At 37.8% G+C, this 23,953-nt stretch overlaps 1 protein-coding gene across 9 annotated transcripts in view; it reads right to left on the bottom strand.

Annotated features, from left to right (window-relative positions):
• Nucleotides 1-23,953, bottom strand: part of Dmd (dystrophin) — a 2,313,977-nt gene that overhangs the window by 236,302 nt on the left and 2,053,722 nt on the right. For all 9 annotated transcript variants that reach the window (XM_075957213.1, XM_075957212.1, XM_075957218.1 and 6 more), the window contains one exon: nt 20,083-20,161. In XM_075957213.1, coding sequence (XP_075813328.1) covers nt 20,083-20,161 — 79 coding nt within the window. The remainder of the gene's footprint in view (nt 1-20,082; nt 20,162-23,953) is intronic.

Here is a 23,953-nt window from a genome sequence, read left to right on the forward strand (position 1 = left end):
AGAACTTCTTGGATTCTTCCTAGAATTGTACATGATGCTCCAATAACTGGAGCCCGTACTTTCTATACTGATGCAAATAAATCAGGGAAAGCAGATTACAAGTCAGATGAATTGAGTAAGGTGGAACAAAGCCCTTATAATTCTGTCCAGAAGGCAGAATTATATGCCATTCTTATGGTGCTAAGGGATTTTAAAGAACCTCTTAATATAGTTACAGATTCACAATATGCAGAAAGAGTTATCTTGCATATTGAGACAGCTGAATTTATACCAGATGACACAGAGTTGACTTCATTGTTTATCCAGGTACAAGACATAATCAGGAACAGGCTTTGTCCGATGTACATAACACACATCCGGTCCCATACAGGTCTGCCTGGTCCTCTAGCCCAAGGCAATGCTGAGATTGATCAATTATTGATTGGAAGTGTATTGCAGGCCTCAGAATTTCATAAGAAGCATCATGTCAATAGTAAAGGCCTAAAGAAAGAATTTTCCATTACTTGGCAACAAGCTAAGGACATTATAAAGAGATGTCCTACTTGTTCTTTCTATAATCAAACACCGTTGCCTGCAGGGAGTAACCCAAAGGGTACTAAGAGAAATGAAATCTGGCAGATGGATGTGTTCCACTTTATAGAATTTGGTAAATTAAAATATGTACACCACACCATAGACACGTATTCAGGTTTTCAATGGGCTACTGCCCTGAGCTCAGAAAAGGCTGATTCAGTAATCACACATTTATTGGAAGTTATGGCCATCATGGGTATACCTGCGCAAATAAAGACAGATAATGGTCCAGCATATGTATCTAAGAAAATGAAACGCTTTTTTGATTATTATAATATAAAACACATTACAGGTATACCAAACAATCCTACAGGTCAGGCAGTTATAGAAAGATCAAATCGTACTATAAAGGATATGCTGAACAAACAGAAAGGGACTGAAAATACCCCCAGAAATAGATTACATAATGCTTTATTAACCTTGAATTTTCTTAACGCTAATGAGAAAGGAACGACAGCAGCAGAGAGACATTGGATAATGGAAAAGTCTGCTGAACTAAATCAACCGATTTATTTCAAAGATGTGCTGACCTCTCAATGGAAGCCAGGAGATGTGCTACGTTGGGGAAGGGGTTTTGCTCTTGTTTCCACAGGAGAAGAAAAATTGTGGATACCATCAAAATTAATAAAGTTTCTATTTGAAGAGGAGAAACCTCTTGGAAAGGAGAAATGACAACTCATCCACAATGATGATATTCATACAGGTGGTAAGAAAAACATATAGAATGGGGGCAGGGTTCTGTTCTTATCTCCACAGGAAAACACTCATCTTTGAAAAATTCAAGGGACCCTGGATATTTGGATACTGACAGATGGAAAAATACCTGCCCAATAGGAAATATCAGGAAAACTGAAAGGGTTGTGTATGTAATATTAAACCATATTTCTAAATTTATAAAGCTGGTTTTGAAGTTGGACTCTGGCTCAGTCCTTCTCCAATTCCAAGCCTGTTAGTAAGAGAAAAACCCAGAGTTTCTGGAGTTTCTGTCTCATGTCAAGAGCCATGATATGGGACAGAAAGAAATATGAGTTTAGAAAACATCTTTGCTTTTCTTCATATCTATCATACTTTTCATTGAATATATCTATCATGTCTTTCATTGAATATATATATATATATATATATATATATATATATGTCTATATGATTAATGCTTAAGTTTTTCATAATGAACAATGAGTTTTTCCTGAAGTGACATTTGAAGTTTCCAGGAAGAAGATGGGGCCCCATAACAACAACTCCACCTGGTTGATATGACGTCATGATACTGATAGCGCTACAAGACGTGCTTTGGGTACCAGCTGCACAAGACAGTTCCAACTTGGTTAGCTGAAATGGTGCACATCTTATACAACATTTTGGCCAGACCTGCACAAAATACTCAGAGACTATTGGCAATTTTAAAAGACATTGATCTTGAAATTTAACCATCATTTTACTTTCACAGGATCCCCCAGAAAGAACGTCGCCCCTATGACAGCTGGAAGTAATTTTAGAGGACGACGTCCCCTCTCCCAGTAAAGTTTGCCCTTGGGTTTAGGGACATCATTTAGGGGTTGATTATAATTAATATATGATTGAGGGTTGGGGGAGGAATTTTATAAGCTCAGGGATCATTTTGAAAAAAAAAAAGAGGGATGATGGGATAATAGATTTGTAATTGTGAGTTACTGTTGTTAGACAAATATATTGATATAGATTCTTGTATATTGATACAAAGTTAAATTGTATTGACTATTGTATGCATTCATGTTTCTACCTCTGTTTAAAACATTTTTTATGTATTGACATATATTGTATTGATATATATATATTGTATATATTTACCATATTGCAGTGTACATTTCTACCTCTGATTAAGATACTTATATAATGTTTGTGTATTGATATATATTTACCTACTGCAATGTATATTTGTACATTGTTTATATTTGGAGGTCATTGTCCTCATTTGTTTCACAGTCGTTTATTGTCTTAGTCTTTAAGTTAGATAGATATTGAGAATTATATAGACTAATAGTCATCTAAGTTTGTCATTTATAATTAGACTAATCAGGTTCTTTAGATATATAGAGATTATACTCAGTATAGATAGATAATCTTCAACTTCTTCAAAGAGCTGTAGAAAATGGCCTTTAATCTAACTCAGAGTTTTGTGGTAGTGAGACACAATTGCTCCTGGCAACACCACTCTATTCCCGAGAGAATGTTGAGCACCAAAGACACTCCACCTGGAGCATTTCTTTTTGGCAGAACTGGCCTTGGGGCAAAGAAATGCCCATACCTCAACCACTGACAAAGATACAGAGCATGCATCAATGGATAAAATAGGGCTGTCTTATCCTGCCAAGACAGGGTAAGATAGTTTTGAAAGTTGCTTGCCTTTGAAAATGGTGTGTCAGTTATGTTAGGCCTTAGCCAAAGTTGGTTGCTTCAACGCTGCTAATGTGACTTTGGGTGATTGCCTAGGTAGCTAGTTGTCTCTGTGATTTGATGCATGTTTTGGAAGTTGTTTTACTGAACTTCCTAATTACCCAGGTAACATTATTTCCCTTCTCAGATCTTTGATGGGGTTGAAGACTATATAAATGTAGTTACTTTCTCTCATGACTTAGCCAAGTTATTTATTATACAAGACCTAAGCTAGTTAGAATAGGATATTTGTACTTATTGTATATAATTTCATAGTAGGTTTAGAACTCTCTTATTTAAACAGAAGGGGGAGGTGTTGCGGGAGATCCTCCCACTCCTCCAACCTATCGCCGCTGAGATACCAGCCCCTTGGGGCGTGGTCTCTCTCCCTTTAAAAAAGCAGCCACTTCCCTCTCCTCTCTCTCTTCACTTCCTGCTCCGCCGGCGACTAGACTCCTGGTTGCGTTGCGTAGAGGGCTGTTGCCTGGGACAGTGATCTGTAAGTTTTTTCCCCTTTAAATAAATATCACCCTATTAATCATAATCCCAAATTGGTGTGGCATTGTTTGTGACTTACGCCTTCACACAAGCACATGTGTATATTAATGTATATTTGTATCTTGCCTGCATGGTTGTTTGTAAAACCACAGGCTTCATACTCATGGTGCAAGAAGAGGGCATTGGATCTGTTGCAACTGGAGTTGCAGATGGTTTTGAGTTACCATTTGGGTACTAGAAATTGAGCTCAGGTCATCTGGGAGAAAAACCAATGCTCTTATCTGATGAACCATCTCTCTAAACCTCTTACAGCAAGATTTTTTTTATAAAGGAGAAAGCCTGATCCTTTTTTTTAGGTGGCTTCCTGTCTTGCCATGCAATCCTTTTGTACATCTTTCAACATGGTGCTGCTACCTACTACTTGATACAACCAAACTTCTTTTCTTTATAGAATAGCCATCTTCAAGCTATTTCTTACTGCAATAGAAAAGAGACTAAGACAAATTCACATTTTACTTTTTAAGAACAAATCCCTTTTGTCTTTAACTCACAGCAAATGAGCTCTTTCCATGCTTCTTCTTTTTTTTCCCCAGATAATTCTTGCTCAGACTTTTTCTTTCCACGTCATATTGCCCCCATGTTGACTAACCCTTCAATTATTCTGTCCCTTGTCTGTCTATTTCTATCTCATTAAAATATTAGCACTCTCTAAAACCTATATTTATACGCATTATACATACATAAGAAGTTCCCTTTCTGAACAAAAGGGCTATAAGGAGACAACTCATAAGATTGCAAAGGGAGATATTCATCATATCAGAATGGCTAAGTAGAAGGAAGAACCTAATTTCTCATTGCTGAATGAGTCTTATGACTCTTGCTAATTGAAATCAAGGACCAAACAATTTGAAACATTCTTTGCTAGATTTCTCTTTATTTATTTACTTTTAAAACAATCTTATTTTACATTCAATCCCAGTTCCCTCTCCCTTCTATCCATCCACCCACTCCTCCTACCATCTCCCCACTCCACCCACCATCCACTCCTCAGAGACAGTGAGGACTCCCATGGGGAGTCATCAAAATCTGTCACATTGAGTTGAGTAAAGATTGAGCCAGATTTCTATTTCAAAGATTTGCCTACTAACTCAAATTTAGGAATAGCCTCAGGGAAAATATGCTGTAGTACCGATCTATGTCCCCAGGTCCTCATCATGATATTTCAAGTGCTTAGGGAATTTGAATTATATATGAATGAGTGAATGACACACATACAACAAGTAAGAATGGTAGAGAAACTAAAGCTTTTTATTCTCAGTAAGAAGTAGTTCCAAAGACTGAGGACACAGCTAATAAGGTCTTACCTGGTGACTCTTGGTCCCTCACTAACTGAACAATTGTCATCTTATTTCTTGGCTTCAGTCACACTCTCTGCCTGGTCAGTCCTCAAACCTTTTAATCAGGCTCCCATTTTGAGGTCTTTAGCTTTACTGTTTTATCCACCAGAGACACTTTGCTCCCGTCTAGGTCACTTCATCTGCCAGACACACGTTGTCTATCTGTCTAGGTCACTTGTGGTGCTTTGAATGAGAATGGCCTCCATAGGCTCACATATTTGGATGTTTAGACACTAGGGAGTGGAATTGCTTGAGACAGTTTAGAAGGAGGTATGGCCTTGTTGGAACAGGTGTGGCCTTGGTGAAGAAGACGAGTCATGGGGAGTAGACTTTGAAGTTTCAAAAGCCCAAACCAGGCCCAGAGTTGCTGCTTTCTTCTTTCTGCCTTTGGATCAGGATGTAACATTCTCAGCTACTTCTTCAACACTGCTCTTGCATGCTGCCATGATTCCCACAACGATGATAACAAGTTGTGGAATATTAGTGTAAGATGATGGAGGAAGGTCACTGGTTAAAAAATAAAGAAACTGCCTTGGCCCATTTTATTGGTTAGAACATAGGTGGGAGGAGTAAACAGAACTGAATACTGGGAGGAAGAGGAAGTGAGCTCAGTCTCGACAGCTCTGCTCTCTGGAGAGAGACGCCATGCCCCGCTCCCAGGCAGACACACACGATGAAGCTCCGACCCAGGATGGATGTAGGCTAGAATCTCCCTGGTAAGCGCACCTAGCGGTGCTATGCAGATGATTAGAAATGGGCTAAATTAATATGTGAGAATTAGCCTAGAAGAGGCTAGATAGAAATGGGCCAAGCAGTGTTTAAATGAATACAGTTTGTGTGTTGTTATTTCGGGCATAAGCTAGCAGGCAGCCAGGGTGCTTGGGACGCAGCCCCGCCGCTCTTATTACTACAGTAAGATGTGTTATATTCATTTATGCTGTGGAATATTTGTTCAATGATGCAAAGATATGTTACAGTCACTTATGCTGTATTTGTTTAACTCTGTAAAGCTGTATTACACCGCTTGACTAGAACACCTGATTGGTCTAATAAAGAGCTGAGTGGCCAATAGCTAGGCAGGAGAGGGATAGGGAGGGCTTGCCAGGCAGAAAGAATAAAGAAGGATGAAAAATCTAGACGCGAGATTGGTATAGGAGTTCCTTCTGTTTGTGTGTTGCTTTCATTTGATAATGAATAATGAAACTGCCTTGGCCTAGATGATAGAACAGAACTTTGGCAGAGTAGACAAAACTGAATGCTGGGAAGAAGGGCAGAGTAGCAGATGCCATGGATCTCCTGCCTGAGATAGATGCTGGTTAGAATCTTGCCGGTAAACCACAGTCACGTGGCGATACACAGATTAACAGAAATGGGTTAAATTATGATGGAAGAATTAGCCAATAAGAAGTTAGAGCTAATGGGCCAGGTAGTGTTTAAATGAATACAGTTTCTGTGTGATTATTTTGGGTGTAAGATAGCAGGGTGGCCGGGACGACTAGGAGTGAGGAGCCAGAAAAGGAGGAGTGAAGGATGCCAGGGGCCACCCACTCAGCCACACAGCCAACCACAGAGCAAGAAGAAAAGAAAGATATATAGAATAAAGAAAGATAAATAGATGTAGAATATATAAAGATATATATATATATATGTATATATAGAATAAAGAAAGTCTAGAAAGCAAAATGTAGTTAAAAAGAAATAGGATAATTTAAGTTAGTAAATCTGGCTAGAAACAAGCCAAGCTAAGGCCAGGAATTCATAACTAAGAGTAAGTCTCCATGTGATTATTTTAGAGCTGGGTGGTGGGCCCCCAATTAGCTACATTAATGAACTAAACATCTGAAACTGTAAGCAAGCTTCCAATTAAATGATTTCTTTTATAAGACTTGTCTTAGTTATAGTATCTTCTTAGCAATAGAATAGTAAGTTGGTTGTGCTCTTGCTTTTCTAACGCAATCTCTTCATATCTAATCCTTCTCCTTCTGAAGTTTGTTCCCTCAATGCTTAGAGTGGGAGAAATTATCTTCCCAAGGGAAAAAAATTCCAAATTGCCTATTCAGTACCAACTGAGATCATATTCATATAGGTAAGATTATATAACTAAGCAGGTTGTGTTTATGAATTTAGAAATATAAATTAACAATTAAAGAAGAAGAGAGCATGAATTTTATAAAGAACAAGAGGGTATAGGGTAGGAGTTTGAGGAGGGAAATTATGTAATTATATCACAATTTCAAAACTTAAAAGAATTCTTCTTTTATCCTTTGGCCTTTTTACTCTTTTTATCAACCTCATCATAATCTAATTGTTCACATTTTATTTAAGTTTAATTTCTATTATATAGAAACTTTGTTTTGTTTATTGCTTTCCCCCCCAGTTTCTAGAATAGAATTTGATTTATATTGGTCACTCAACAGATACTGTTGAGTGGCGAATCAATTCTTATCTGAGATAAGATAAAGTAAAGCTCACTAACTTCTTAGGCCTTTTGACTAGTCACAAGATTGTGTTCTTTTCTAGTGTATCAGAGTGGGAAGAGCCTTTAAAGTACCCCATTATTCATTCATTCAAGGTATATCCTGCAAGTGTATAAAAGTTACTTTAAGACAAAATTGATTTTAAAAAGCAACATGTATGCTCTTTAGCCTATGCTGCTCACTCTCTGCCCAATTTCCTATTATGACCTTTTAAATAAACCATTCTTTATTCTAACTCTTGCCTGTCATTGGTGTGACTACTGCTGAGCTCAAGTTGTAAGGCAAGACACTGATGCAATTTTCCACTGTACCCAAAGACTATACCTATTTATGGAGATAGAGGCCAAACACCTTAAATAACGATCACCAGTACTTACAATGGACAAAATTCATCAACCTCATGATGAAAGAGAAGAAATCAAATCACCCTGAAACATCCATAGTCTATCAATTGCCTTGTCCACTCACAAATGAGTTTCCCTAAGAAGTTGAATCTAATATAAAATTTAGAGAACGTGATGGTTCTTAAAGTGTATCACTAGGGTTAACAACCGAGGGCGAGAGGAGAAGGGAGTAAGGGGAGGAGGAACGCTTGGAAACAACCTAAAGACAATTTCAGTTGACCCTGCAGGCTGTGTTACAGTTAGGCTTCTGTAGGTTTTTTTTTCTCATATTAATCAAAAGCTGTCTATATAGTACTGTGGTGGTTTGGATAAAAATGGCCCCCATAAGCCCATAAGGAGAAATACTATTAGGAGGTGTGGCCTTGTTGGAGTAGGTATGATTGAAGGAAATGTATCCCTAGGGGGTGGGCTTTGAGGTTTCAGAAGCTCAAGCCAGGCATTGGGGCTCACTGACTCTTCCCACTGCCCGTCTACCCAGATGCCTAACTCAGCTACCCCTCCAGCTCCATGTCTGCCTTATGCTGTCACGCTTCCTACCATGATATTAATGAGCTAAGCTTCTGAATTGTAACCCAACCCCAACTAAATAGTTTCATTTATAAGAGTTGCCATGGTCATGGTGTCTCTTCACAACAATAGAAACTCTAATTAAGACAAGGAGGCAGAAATCCTTAATAAATAAATAAATAAATAAATAAAAAAAAAAAAAAAAAAAAAAAAAAAAAGACAAGGACATGCAACTTCATGTCAGTCAGGCTCAATGAATGTCTGCTCAGCAAGGTATCTTAGATACTGCCAGGCCAGGAGACTGTCAACTGGAGAGTATTTCGATTCACGTGTGTGTGTGTGTGTGTGTGTGTGTGTGTGTGTGTGTGTGTTGAGGATGGTGATAAGAGGGCAGTAAAATAGTCTTAAATTATTTTGTAAGCATAATATTCTATATGATTCCCCACTTCCATGTCCATAAATTGTTCAGAGACTGATACATAAGAGTGGTGCTTTTTATGCATGTTGCCATATACACGTGATATAAGCATATGGAAGAATGAAGTAGTTAGATTGCTATGTGTTTGAGGCCAGCCTGGACCAGTGAGTTTTAGGCCAATGTGGGATACAGGGTGAGATCATGTTTCAAAGTAAACAGATAATTAATAAATGAGAACATAGTTTCCAATCAAAGACAAAGTTACTCTTGAGGAGACATTTTACAATGTCTGTAGACAGTTTTGTTTGTTACAGCAGAAGAGGAAAGGTCTTATTGCTATGCAGTAGACAGAGGCAAGAGATCAGTTGTCAGGGTTAATACAGAGGGCAATTCCCAACAATTACCTGGCTCAAAGTGTCATAGTGTCTAGGTCAGGATGACTGGTTTACAGTTAAGCCTGTGTCTCACTCTTAGATGGATATAAAAGAGCTGACCACCTGAGATGTTGTTCCTTTGGAGAGTCTGATCACACCATACATGGATAAACACAGACGGTATAAAAGTGAGGGAGTGAATAAAATGTCAGCACAAAAGAAGAAACCAATTTCACAAAGAAGCAAAAATTGCAGGGAGAGAGGCACTTGTTTTCCTTTTATCAGCACATTCAGGAAGCAATAGGCAGGCACATGTCTGTGAGTTTAAGGCCAGCCTCATTTACATGAGCTCCAAAACAGCCCGTACTAAATTAAATAGCCCCTGTCCCAAAAATGGTAAAAAAAAATTAGTTTAAGATTTATTTTTGTTAGATGAGAAAGGTTATGATAAGGTAAAAAGTTGTCCAAAATGTACACACAGAGAAACAAATGTGCTCTGTTGTGTTCTTTCTAAGTTTTAGTTTTGTTTTTCCAGAAAAGCACTCTACCACTGAGATTTGACCCCAGGCTTCTACTCACTTTTTAATTTGAGAATAAGCCCTCACCAAATTTCCAGGGTTGCCTTGAACTCCTTCCATAGTCCGGGCAATTCTTTGCCTTCTGATCTACCTACTTCATGCTCCCCAGCAGTTGGGTTATTGGCCCATTCCAACAGTCCTGGTTCCTGTTCTTCTTTTGGCATCTCTGCATTCTGAAACTATGAATCTCATCACATAAACACATTCCCATTCCTTAGAATCTTACGGAAACATACCAAATAACACAGAAATACCTGCAGCTGACTGAAATAAAGATGAGTTTTTCATTGCATATATGTGAATATCTATTTAAAAATCCAGAAGAGGAGTTTTAAATAAGAAACAGTTTATGTAATTCTATAAAAGAACAAAATGCCTTTTGTCCTCACCTCAAAGTTCTCACGAGAAAGTATTTTGCAAACTCAAACTGGTTGTGTTCTGAAAATGGAAAACATCCAAATGGAAAAAATGAAAGTAATGATTTTTGCCCACAGGGATGTGATTCTACCATTTCTGCTGTGCAAAACTTTGTATTCTGGGACAGATGACAAAATAGTACCCTAGGCCAAAGGCACAAATGCTTTTATTTTCTGGGAAGTGTAAAATTATACCTTTTAGAGCTACCATTCCACTAAAATAGTGGCCATGTCATGAAAATGATTCAGAAGTCTAACACTAGTCTCCCTTACCCCAGGTCATCATGAAAAAAAAAAACTCCCAGGGGAATCTGTCACAAGCAAGATGAATTAAAAAAAGACCTAGGCATTTGTGTCCTGACTGCTATGCTATCAGGCATTTCCTTGTAGTTATAAGATAAAGTAGTGATGACTAGTGATAATGATTAAAGCCACATTGTAGTTCTAAACAGAAGTCTGTATAGACTATAATAGTAGCTTCACAAAGACTAGATGAGGTCACTATTTGTATTCTGCTTGGATTCCTTTGGCCACGCTGGATGATGTATTTCTAGGGCTTCGGATTGTTGGACAGCTAGTAAGGATCCACTGATATTTTCAGTAAAGAATGTCTGTGGTGGTTCACCTTGTCAATTTGATAGGATTCAGAGTCATAATAAAAATAAACCTCTGGACATACTTCTGTATGTATGTATACTATGGGCAGTTTCATTCCATGGGGGTTGAGGTCCAGGACTGAATGAAAAGGAGACACTGAGATGAGCATAGGCATTTGTCTCACTCTGCTTTCTGACTGCAGATGTGATGCAATCACTTGCCTCAGGCTCCTGCTGCCATGACATACCTACTATGCAGGATTGTACCCTTAGGAGCCATTTATCTGAGAGCCTAAACGAGCCCTTTCTCCCTCACGATGGTTTTGTTATGTATTTTGTCCAAGCAGCATGCAACTAATAGAACGTCATGCAGCCAAACGGGAGCTGCCTTGTCACAGCTATGTCTACAGAAATCTGTGAATGGCTGGTCCTGTTCCTAAGGTGCTTTCAACTCTGGGTGCAATGTGGCTTCTATAGAGTCTCCTATGGGGTCAGACTGAAGTTAGTCTCAACCTCTTTCTTTGGTTTGATTCACACTCATACCACAGACATCCTCACGCCACAAACAAGTTCCCTCCTCCCCCCCTTCATCAGAGAGAATTCTCTAAACAAATTGCTTCTATAAGGAGCCCCAACTAAAACGCTACTTATGTGGAAATTTCTCAAAGTCTAAAATGCTTAATTGTTCTGATTTGCCCAGAACTGAGGATATTTTCTGGAATTGGAGTATTTCAGGTCTTGAGTCTGAAAAGTCCTGGAGAAGCTTTGATGAGTGGTTACCATTATAGCAGATAAACATAAGTTGGGAGACTATTAGATGAATATGTCAGTATTACTGGATATGTTTAAAGGTTTGTTGCCCCCGCCTGTGCTTTATTTGAGATAGGACTTAATTATTGTACCTGGTTAGCGTAGAACTCACTGTGTAGATCAGGCTAGTCTCAAACTCACAGAGACTCATGTGTCACACTGTCTTCTAAGTGCTATGATTAAAGGCATGACTTGTTTGTTCTATTTTGAAAAAAATTAAGCATGTAAGGAAGGGAGTTGAGGGTAAAAAATTGGTGGCTTTCAAGATGGAAGCAAATTATTTTGCTCCATTTATCAAGCGGAAGTTATAAAAGCATGGCTTCACTGACTAGAGAGAAAACGAATTAAGAAGGGGTATGATTAAGGCAATTAAGATTATAACACCTACAAAAAATAACTGATTAGTTCTCTCTTTTTACAGTGTCTCATGATCTGTGAACAGAAAGGTCACTCAACGAAGTTCACAGCTTTTACATTTAGAATAAATAACAAAAAAGAAATTCACTTTTCTTTGCCACCAATAGAGTATCGTACTTGAAGAGATCAAGTACGGGTTAAAAGCTGAAGTATAAAAAAATTTATCTTTAGTGTTTTTTCCATTATGAAAATATTATGTGCTTATCATAAATAAGCTGCAAAGTACAAAGAAAAGAAAACAACTGTTTAATTTGGATGTACTTTTATTTTCAGGCTTTCTGTGCATTTTTCTGTTGTTTTATTTTTAACATAAAATTTGATCATGCCATAATTTTGAAGACAATATTGTCCCTTAATATTTAATGTGGAACAGAATACTTCTGTACAAATGACCACATAAAGATATGAATGCTATAGTCCTTCCTAAGAGGAGCACAAAAAATCATATCGTATATTTAGTGCCAGCTGGATAAAGTTACAATGTTAAATTTCCAGAACACTGTAGATTAATAATGTCAGGAATAATTTTATTATCTCTTATTGTTTTGGTGATAAGAATTAATTCATTCTGTATTTATTGAATGCCTATAAATTATCCAGGTATCATCCTAGAAGAATATCGTTATCTCCAAGTTTAAGCAATTAGAGTATTCCCATTGAGTTATTCATCTGTTCATTAATTACAAAGAGGATTATTAAGCCCTTATAATGTATGAGGCACTGGACTTTCACACTAGATACATGTTTAGAGGGGATATTAGCTACTCACATTGAGATGCAAATGCAAGATGATAAATAGTATTGTGTGAGAAATTTGAATCTAAAAGGTTCAACTGCCAAGATGATAGCAATCATGATAATAAGCTAACATAAGTAGCAAACACAAGTGTAGCAATTAATTTGTCTCAGGAACTTTTCTAAGGGTTCAACATATATTAGCAATTTGATATTCTTAATGCTACTGTACTTTACTGAACTCAAAATCCTTCTGGTAATAAGATGCATTTTGGTATAGCAGCTGCTGAAGCATATATGAAAACTTACATTGTAAACATTGATGAAATATGGACATACATTATTTTTCCGTTTTAAATAATAATTAAGAATATATCAAGTCATCTGTTGAGAGCTGTGAACCCACAGATCCTGAATTTCTTGTAAATAACGTGTTAAGCTTGCAGCTGCTCTGAGCACGAGACCCTCAGGAGTTCCTGATGACAGGTGTGTGGTTTCTGGTGGGTTTGGCTGGGGCGTGGCTATCAGTTAAGGATCTCTATATAAGCTGCCCCTGGACACAATAAAGGGGGTATTCCTGTTTCAAGAATGACCCATGTCTCTGTCTGTGTGTCTTTGTGTGTTTAAATCTCCAGGCCCTTGCCTGGCTTGCGAATGGTCCTATAGTGCAGGCACCTCAATATAGGAGTAGTACCGTACTGTCACGTAGTACAGGCCGGAAGTACAGTCATCTATGAGGTATCTGGGTGAGAATTGGAACATAGTCAGTCAATATCTACAAATTACAACTGTCTCCTGTTCCCCCTTTTATTTAAATGAGAAAGCATTTGCTATGTTGCCCAGGTTGGTCTCAGCTAATCCTTTTGACTCTGCCTCCCTAATGGCTCTAAATACAAACATATATCACAGACACTTCTTTTGGAGGGAAGTTTTAGACAGGGTTTCTCTGTGTAGCCCTGGCTGTCCTGGAACTTGCTTTATAGACCAGGCTGGCTTCAAACCCATAGAGATCATTTTGCCTCAGCCTCCCAAGTGCTGGGCTTAAAGGTGTGTATTACCATTGTCCAGATTCAGTGTGTTCTATGCCATGTTAAATGTCAAATTTGTTGTAGATGAAAACAAAGTGCTTCTGTAGTCGACTAAATATGAAGAAGAACCAGAGTCTTTTCATCTTCTTCTTAGAATCCCAAAGACTACCAAAGATCCCAAGAAGTCCACCAGAGAAAGATTGTCCATTTCTGTCAACCCTCAGGGACAGTTATTAAAGTAATATAGAACATTAATGTTCTAAGGGGCTCAGCTTGGGAAATGCTCCTCTAAGGAATTATAGAACTTATATCACATTAAGACACCATGAGTTCTTTTAATTGCTACCGAAGGGCTTTTATCTTTTGCACAATTTATTTGTTTTTGGTAAACAAATCAAAATGTACAATTTAGAATAGATGCCCACAGAATGGAAAAATAATCAGAAAGCCTTCTTGAATACTTGAAAAGCATAAGAAAGCCAGTGATTAGACTCTCCGACCCATCAATGAGTACTGGAATATTTCCTGGATCATTGACATAAGGAGTTTGCCATGGCACCTACAACCTCATAATTGCATATATTTTATATTGCATTGAAATTACAATACATGAAATAATTGAAGCTATGCTGTTCAAATTTCTCACTTCTCCGGGTTTAAGCTGAAGGAATGAATTAGGAGTTTTGGAATATTAAAAGTAGGTGGAAAGACAAGTTGGTGCTTGTCAAAAGATAAGACTCCAAAGCAGCTTCTTTATTAACCAATGGCAATAAAACATATTCATTGCATACAGAGGGGAACCACACATCATTGTATTTTACAGGTTTCTCTTTCTCTCATTCCACTCAGACCTATGGCAACAGAAACAACTAATTTGGCCAGTGAAGACCAGGTCATCAAGAGAAACTGTGGCGAGTCTGTTTCTTCTGATAAAACAGACTGCTGCACATGAAGTTTCCAAAGGAGACTCATTGTCTGTATCTGGAAAAACTCTGGTGCCAGGTAAGGAGACAAAGAGATAGAAAGCCTGATAGTGGGTAAGTGCATGGTTAGTTTGTGTCCCGCTAGCTAGCCTCCTTTTCCTTCCCTTTGCAATTAGTAAAGTTCAGAAATCATCTTCCTGGTGATATTCGAGATGTCCATCAATGTGACTGTGGGACAAGGCCAGTTCAGGCACCCTCTCCTCTGCTGTCCAAGGACCTAGCTGGGGACATCCCCGTGGACACCGAGGATCCCCTCTAGAGCCAAGTCTCTTGCCAACCCTAAAATGGCTTCCTTAATTAAGATATATTTTCCCTGCTCCTATACCCGCCCTTCCTCCATCTCAACCCTCCCACTCCCCCAAGCTCTCCCCAATCCTTCCCTTCTCCCTTCTCTCTCCCCATCTCCCCTTCCCCTACCCCACCCCCCATCCCCATGCTCCCAACTTTTGCCTGGAGATCTTGTCTGCTTCCAATTTCCAGGAGGATCTATATATGTTTTTCTTTGGGTTCACCTTATTATTTGGCTTCTCTAGGCTTGTGAACTATAGGCCCAATGTCCTTTGTTTATGGCTAGAGTCCACTAATGAGTGAGTACATACCATATTCATCTTTTTGGGTCTGGGTTATCTCACCCAGGATAGTGTTTTCTATTTTCTATTCATTTGCATGCAAAACTCAAGATGTCATTGTTTTTTATCACTGAGTAGTACTCTAATGTGTATATGTTCCACACTTTCTTTATCCATTCTTCCATTGAGGGGCATCTAGGTTTTTTCCAGGTTCTGGCTATTAGAAATAATGCTGTTATGAACATAGTTGAACAAATGTGTTTGTAGTATGATAGAACCTTCGTCTGGCAGGGGATGGAGATAGAAACAGAGACCCACATCGGAGCATTGGACTGAGCTCCCAAAGTCCAGTTGAAGAGCAGACGGAGGGAGAAGTTGAGCAAGGAAGTCAGGACCGCAAGGGGTTGGTCCACCCACTGAGACAGTGTGCCTGATCTAATGGGAAATCACCCGACCCAGCTGGACTGGGACTGATCAAACCGGACTCTCTGAATGTGGCTGACAATGGGGGCTGACTGAGAAGCCATTGATAATGGCACTAGGACTTGTTTCTACTGCATGTACTGGCTTTTTGGGACCCTAGTCTGTTTGGATGCACACATTCCTAGGCCTGGATGGAGTGGGGAGGGCCTTGGGCTTCCCACAGGGCAGGGTACCCTGCCCTCTCTTAAGACTGGAGGGGGAGGGAGGAGGTCAAGTGGGGGAGTTGGAGGGGAATGGGAGGAGGAGAGGAAGTGGAAATTTTTGAATGGAAAAATAAATAAAATAAATAAATAAAAAATAAATCACCCTCCTGCTATTTCTAGTAGCCTAAAAATGACCACATACAAAAGCAAACACTTCTAGTATAACTTTGGTATAACTTTAAACATATTTATTTTTATTTATTTTGTGGTAAGAAAGCTGTTTTATTTTTTATAGAAAACAACTGGAAAGAAAATAAGTGGCTTACAAGATGCTCTGCCTCAGACACCTAATTTCTTGTGCAACTCTGATAATCCATATGGAAAGTTTTACAAAGCAAAACAAAGTTTAACTCCACAGCTATGTGGTTAGACATTTATCTTGCAGAGAGCATCTGAGATGTCTGAGACCAGCAACCATAATATTGGATACAATAGTGAACATTTTGAAATAACATTAGAAATAAAAATCTTTAGAATTGTCTTGGTAAATCTGGCACAGCCACAGAAGGAGAGATTGTTCAGCTATCAAAATTATTAACTGAAGGATTGTAGGAGCTAGAAGGGTCAAGGACACCACAAGAAAACCCACAGAATCAACTAACCTGGGCTCATAAGGGCTCACAGAGACTGAACCAACAACCAGGAAGCCTACATGGGACAGACCTAGGCACTCTGTATATATGTTACAGTTGTGTAGCTTGGTCCTCTAGTGAAACTCCTAACAATGGGTGCAGGGCCTGACTCTTTTACTGACTTTCGGGACCATACACCTCACATTGGTTTGCCTTGCTCAGCAATAAAGAAGGAAGTGCTCAGTCTTACTGCAACCTGATATGCCATGTTTTGTTGATATCAAGGAGACCTGCCCTATTCTGGATGGAGATGGAGAAGGAGAGGAATGGGGGTAGGAACAGAAGGGGGATGTGGGAGGGGCTGGGAAAGGAGGCTATGGCTAGAATGTAAAATAAATAGATGGATAAATTTATTTAAAAATTATTGATAGAATATGTAAACAAAAGTATTTTTAATATATTAGTGAGGGGGAAATCAAGTCATCAAACTTTAATTTTTTTTTGAGACAAGGTCTCATTGTGTATCCCTGACTGGCCTGGAATTCACTATATAGTCAAGATTGGCCTTGGTGTATTAGTCTTGCTTCCTTTTTCAAAATTCCTACTGGATTTAAAAAGAAAAAGAGACAAGAGTTATAGCTGAGTAGCAGAGCACCTGATAGCATGCACAAGGGCTGTTGGTTTTCTCTCTGGACTGGGAGAAGAGAAGAAAAAGAAGAAAGAATAGACAAGAATTTGAACCCAGACAAACAGAAAATATATGAACTAAATTTTGGAGAGTGTTGTATCTGAGTAGTGGAATTATTGATAACTGTCCCTTTCCTGTTTACCCTTATGCTATATCTTTTCTAGATGAATGTATATTGCCTTTGAATTTAAAGATAGCATGAAGATTCAATCCATATTTAGTCTCCCTGTCCTATTTCTGTAACACTACTTCAAACATTTTAGCATAATTTTTCCACACATAAGTGGAGCGTCTATGTGTATTTTGATGTTCCATATGGATATTCAAAATAATTCTGACTTCTAGGACTGATCCCATTCAGGCAGATCAGGTTCTTTCTGCGTGCACATGGCCGCGGCCCTGACCTTTCTGGAGTGTGTGCTAGGATACAGTTGGAAAGGTTGGAAGATGCTTCCCCTAGTTCGTCAAAGCCCAGAGCTTATGGCTGACATTCTCCCACCAGAGAGCCATCCCTCAGGCTTATGGATTTTTACCCGATTAAAATGCAAATAACCAGGGAGAAGTATACATTAAACTTTACCTGTCACCTGTGCTAAGTGAGCGTAACGTATCATTTTCTGGGAATAGGTTTTAATGGAGAAGACATGAGAATTTAAGGGGGGGGGACAGAGAGAAGAAAGTATGAATAAATATACATGGTGCCTGAGGATTAATTAATATTCATAATAGTGATGTTTTTATTTATGGTTTATGAGTCACTAAGGAGCATGTTATCACGTTTAATTTTAATTAAATTAAATAGTCTAACTGTTGCCAAGACAATCTATAGTCTTTAAATTTTTTTCTAGTGGCATTGCTAAAAGCTGTAGTCATACTTATGGAGAAATACCCATTTAACTTTTCCCCTTTAACTTCGAATCATAGTCATGTGTGATATTAAAAGATTGTCCAAATAACCACAGAGGGAAGAACAAGTGAAGAAAATATGATTATTTCTTCCTTAATCCATTTTTAATGCATATAAAAACAACATTAACATTTTCTAGGAATTTTTGTTGTTAAAGGTAATGACCAACTGGGAAAAAAAGAGAAAATATCTACTCTTATACATTAGAATATTTTTGAGCATGGATCTTTCCATTCACCAGTGGAGAATAGAAAAGATAGAAAGGGACAAAAATTAGCAATCAGAAAATGGATAGGGACTGGGAGGTGGGTTCCGTGGAAGAAGCATGTGCTGTGCAAGCATGAGGGCCTGACTTCAGATTTCAAGCAGCTACTTAAGAGCTGGGAATAGTGGTGTCTTTGTAACCTCGGTGCTATAGAGGGAGAAACAGGGGTATCTTCAGAACTAGCTAGTTAGTCATTTTATATGGATTGGCAAACTTAAGGATCAGTGAGAAATCCTGTCTCCAAAATAAAGGGGAGAGCAGTGGAGAAAGTCATCCAGTATCGACTTCTGGTCTCCACATGCATGTGTATATACACTCCATCCATACCTGCATGCACATGTGTACATTCCCACATTCAGAATTACATATACCATACAGGCACAGACAGACAGACAGACACACACACATCAGTTGTTTGAAGGGAGACCCTGCAGAATAACTTCCTTCTTACACATACATTAAGTAAAGTTTCAGTGTAATAGTTAAAAACAGACACTGTCACCATTTTCTTAAGTTTGAATTCTGGCTTGCATCAATACACCAGTTGTGTAAAAACAGATTTCTTAATTTCATTGTCAATAAAAGGAGTATAATTTCCTCATCATGAAGATGACTTTAATACTGGAACCACCTCATGGACATTCTAGAAGAATGAAATCAATTAAATATATAAAATTACATATCACAAAATAACTGCATTAAGTGATGTTAAAACCACCTACATAATTTCATAGGACCAAAAATGTACTAATCATATGGAGTGGAACTGTGAAGTACTACACACACACACACACACACACACACACACCCCACACTTGTTTCTATGGAAATGTATTATATGTATGTATATATAGCTTACAAATTACAAAGCAATTACAGATATATATATATATATATATATATATATATATATATATACATAAAATACATTTCCATAGAAACAATATAACCATAGAGCTATTAAAACTTAACAAAATTAATTAGAGGAAAACAGGTGGTTGCCAATTAGATATGCATTGTTATACTAATAGAATGTTCCAGTAAAACTTTTTGTAAACTAAAGCTGTCTTTATTAGAATTAATTACAAAACATGTAAATTTTATTAATAACATTATGAAATTGACTAAAAATTCAATGAACAAATTATGAAAACTGGTAAAGAGAAGGAATAGTAAAACTGCACGCTAAAGTGAAGCGAGGACAATTAGGGAAAGGCAACAATTGGGGATGAAGGAATTTAATGACTGTCGTTAAGAACTACAGTGGGATGTAATGTCACATATCTGTAATTCCAGCACTTCAGGGACTGAGGCAAAATGACAGTGAGTCTGAGCTTGGTTTCAGGCACATAATGAAACCTCCCCTCACAAAAGCAAAGGCTGGGAATTTAGCTTAGTTGTACACTTGCTTAGCATTAACAAGGCACTGAACTTCATCTTGAGCACAGAAAAAAAATATACTTATAATAACATGTATTGAGTGATGTTATGAGTATATACTCATAATGATCAGCTTTGCAAAGTAAGTTGATACAGGTAATGATATTCAAAGCATTGAAGAAGTCAGTACCGGAGAACACACTATAGGAAACAGTTGTTTTAGCTGAGAAGTAGAGACAATGATCTAACTAGGCTGCGTGTTCCACCAAGTTACACATCAGGATGAAATAGACCTCTATTGTATAGAAATGTCTGTTAATTCAACCCCTCCTAACATTGAGCTACCAAGACACAATGAGCAGGTTAATCAGTAAATAATGAAAATGACTTACTGGAAAGGAAGTGCTGGGATGCGGGGCCAAAGTCCCTGTGGGCTTCATGCAGCTGCCTGACCCGATCCTCCACAGCCACCTGGGAGGAAAAGAATAGAAATGATATTTTCTCATATCCTTTAGTGAGCAACACTTAAAAGACTGTCCCTTTATGGTCTGTAAGGCTAAGAACAGCAAAGCAACAATTCATAACTCTGGTTTTAATATGTTCTTAACTGTAAATGGTCTCCAAGACTCATTTTTATCAAACCAAGTTCAAACACAAAAAATTTACTCTATTTTTACAGTTTTACAATCAGACATTTTATGCTCCCTTTATTGAAATCACAAATAAAATGCACATTATAATTTATTTTACAAAATTCTGAGGAAATTGTCACAAACAAGATATAGTGAGTGCCAATAGGATCTTGTAAAGGTATATTTGGTTTGGAGTCTTAGTTGATTATTTTTGACTAAGGCTAAATTAATTTTAATAGATTATTGCTAGTTGTAGAGTGATAATTCTTACCAGCAAACAAGCAAATGTTCATGACAATTAGCCTGACACTGATATCACACACCTGAAATTGTAGCACTTGAGAGGCAAGATAATTGAACATTAAAGCTATTTAGAGCTACATTGTGTGGCCCTGCCACAACTCAACGAATAAGAACAGAGCAAATTGAAACAAAAAGTACACTAAGAAGAATTAAGCTAAAAAAGCATGAATTGGAAAGATAGTTCAGTCAACAGAGGACTTGAAGTCAAAAGTCCAAGTACTTGAGTTTGATGATTTCTGGAACCCAAGTCAGTGGTTCTCAACTTTCCTAATGCTGCGACCCTTTAGTACAGTTCTTCATGTTGTGGTGACCCCAACCATAAAATTATTTGAGGTGGGTCTTGTATCTTATCTGTTGCTTTCATTGGTTAACTAATAAAGAAAACTGCTTGGCCTGATAGGACAGAAAATTAGGTAGGCGGAGTAGACAAAACAGAATGCAGGGAGAAAGAAGCCGAATCAGAGAGTCGCCATGATTCTCCCACTCCAGACAGACGCAGGTTAAGATCTTTCCTGGTAAGCCACCTCGTGGGCTACACAGATTATTAAAAATGGGTTATATCAATATGTAAGGGCTAGCCAATAAGAGGCTGAAACTAATGGGACAGGCAATGTTTAAAAGAAAAAAAAAACTGTGCAAAGGGTCATTAGACTTCCAAAGGGGTCTCGACCCACAGGTTGAGAACCACTGACCTAAATTAAGGTACTGGTACATGCTTATAAAGCTAGTGCTTGGGAGGAGGAGACAGGAGCATTCCCAGGTTTTTCTGACTAGTCAATGTGTCTAATGGATTTTTCTAGACCAATGAGAAACACTGTCTCAGAGAAGGTGTATGGTGTTCATGCTGCTGACACCTGAGGTTGTTTTCAGTTTCCCACATAAATACACACATGTATGCATATGCGCCTACACACACATTCATGTAAAATCACACACATGTTCACACACACAATACAAAGGTAGAGGCTAGGTTTAATTTGTGGTAACATGGGGTAAGAAATGAGATGAAAGAAATTTTCAGAGTTCAGTTTTCATCGCATTTGGAAATTAATAAGAACTAAGCCCCAGGCAGTATGGAATCAACCTTGTCATTCTTTTTTCCTATTAAGCTTTTCTGTAATGCATTTACACACTGTCCTGTTTAAGCTTACTGAATTTCATTCTTTGCAGGAAAAGGGGGAGACCTTTTGGAAGGTGTGAAATGATATACTTTGTCATCTGGCTTTTCACCAACTCAGTATTAGTGGTGGCCCCAGGCATTCTCCTCAATAACTTTGGATCTTAGTTTGGTTGTCAACAGCCCATGCTAAACAAGGAAATGTTCAGAGATTGCCCACAGGCACCAGAATTTAGGTTCCTGTGCTGTGGAGAATCATCTATAAATAAGGCAGTTCTCAATCTCATCAAGTAGTCTAAACTAATGTCAACCCCGACTTTCCAATATCAATGAAATGCCTAATGTATATCTAGAATTTTTTCTCTTACTTTTTCTCTAGCTTTGTCTGTCTTTGGTTGGGATTCATTAAGCAGAGTTTTAAGATGATGCAGGATTTCCCTTACTATTATACACAGGGAGACCCTAGAAACATTTCAGATTTGTTCTTCCAGTCATACTCTATCTGCTGAGACCACCAAACATCCATCTGTCCTGCAATATTACATATATATGTATATAATATATATATATATATATATATATATATATATATATATATATATATAAATATAATGCCCTAACCACCTTCTCTCCCACTGATAGTATCATAGGGTTTATATGCTTTATTTTTTATCTCCAAGATGAGAATTAATTGCTTCCACAACATGCTCATAGAACATGGTTTATAATGAGACATTTGAATAATATCATTCAGTAATATAAGGAAATGAGTGTCTCCTAAAATAGAACATGAACTTCTTGGTGGTAGGGGCTTCTCCTTGCATGTGTGTATCTCCACTCCTCCCTTCATATAACTCCCTGAACCCTGTACAGAGGAGGTGATAGCAAATATTTGTTTAATGACTAATTGACAAAATAAATGGATACTGTATCTGTATGTAATCTCTCTCTCTCTCTCTCTCTCTCTCTCTCTCTCTCTCTCTCTCTCTCTCTCTCTCAAAATTTGCAAGAGGCAGAGGGAGAGAAAACAAAAAAGAATATCAACCAAACCACCAATGCTGATTGTATATCTGTGGTAGTCAGTTTATGTATAAATTTCATCATTCCCAGAACAGATATCATTTCTGAGTGTATCTGTGAAGGTATTTTTAAAAATTATTTAAAAAAATGAAATTGGTATTGAATGTGTAGTTTCTGCAAAGTAGATTGCCCTCTTCAAGATGGGTATGCTTTATGCAAATCAGCTGGAGCCCTAAAACAATAAAGGTAGCCTATTTTCTGTCATGGTCATCTACTTTAGCTGACCTGGGATGGATATTTACTATTTTGCATTTGGAATTGGAGCCACTCTCTACCACCAACTGTTCTGGGTCTCTAGCATGCTGACACAAGATCACAGAACTTTTTAGTCTCATAAGACCTTCCAAGCAAATCTATCTATCTATATCTATCTATCTATCTATCTATCTATCTATCTATCTATCTATCTATCTATCTATCTATCTATCTATCGGTCTGTCTATCTGATCTGTTCTCTCCTTCCTCCCTTCCTCCCACTTCTCCCGTCTATCATCCATCTCTCTTCCCCTCCTATTAGGGTACTAGGGTATTCTGACTAGTATAATGTCTCTGTAGATTTTTGCTATTATGGTTAATAAATGGAGAGAGATAAGGTATAACGAGCAGGGTATCATATACCAAAGAAAATGGCTAACATTTATTTACCACTATGTATATAGAAATACAAGTTGAAATGTAATGTCTACAATACTTCTATAACAATTAATATTATTCCTTAATTCTATCAATATAATAACTGAGATATGTAGGCTTAAAAAAGAAACTTCCTCGGGCCAGGTAGGCTGGTGTATCCTATAATATTTGCCAACAAATGGCGAAAGTAGAAAGATTGCAAGCTCATAGCCAACCTGAACTACATAAAAAGCTTAAAGCAAACCTACGCTACAAAGCAGGCACCTGTCAAAGCAAAACAAACAAAATAACCAACAAACAACTTATTACTGAAGTTTAATAAGCTGGGGAATTATCAGTGAGAATATTTAAACTTCTTCAGTCTGCTCTTTTATTATTATTATTATTATTATTATCATTGATTTTTATTGAGCTTTGCATTTTCTCTCCTCCCCTCCCTGCAGTCTGCTCCTAATAGCCTTGCAGAAGATTAAAATAGAACCTGGTAAATATTTGGAA

This window comes from Microtus pennsylvanicus, chromosome X, assembly GCF_037038515.1.
Source record: "Microtus pennsylvanicus isolate mMicPen1 chromosome X, mMicPen1.hap1, whole genome shotgun sequence".
Lineage (NCBI taxonomy): Eukaryota > Metazoa > Chordata > Mammalia > Rodentia > Cricetidae > Microtus > Microtus pennsylvanicus.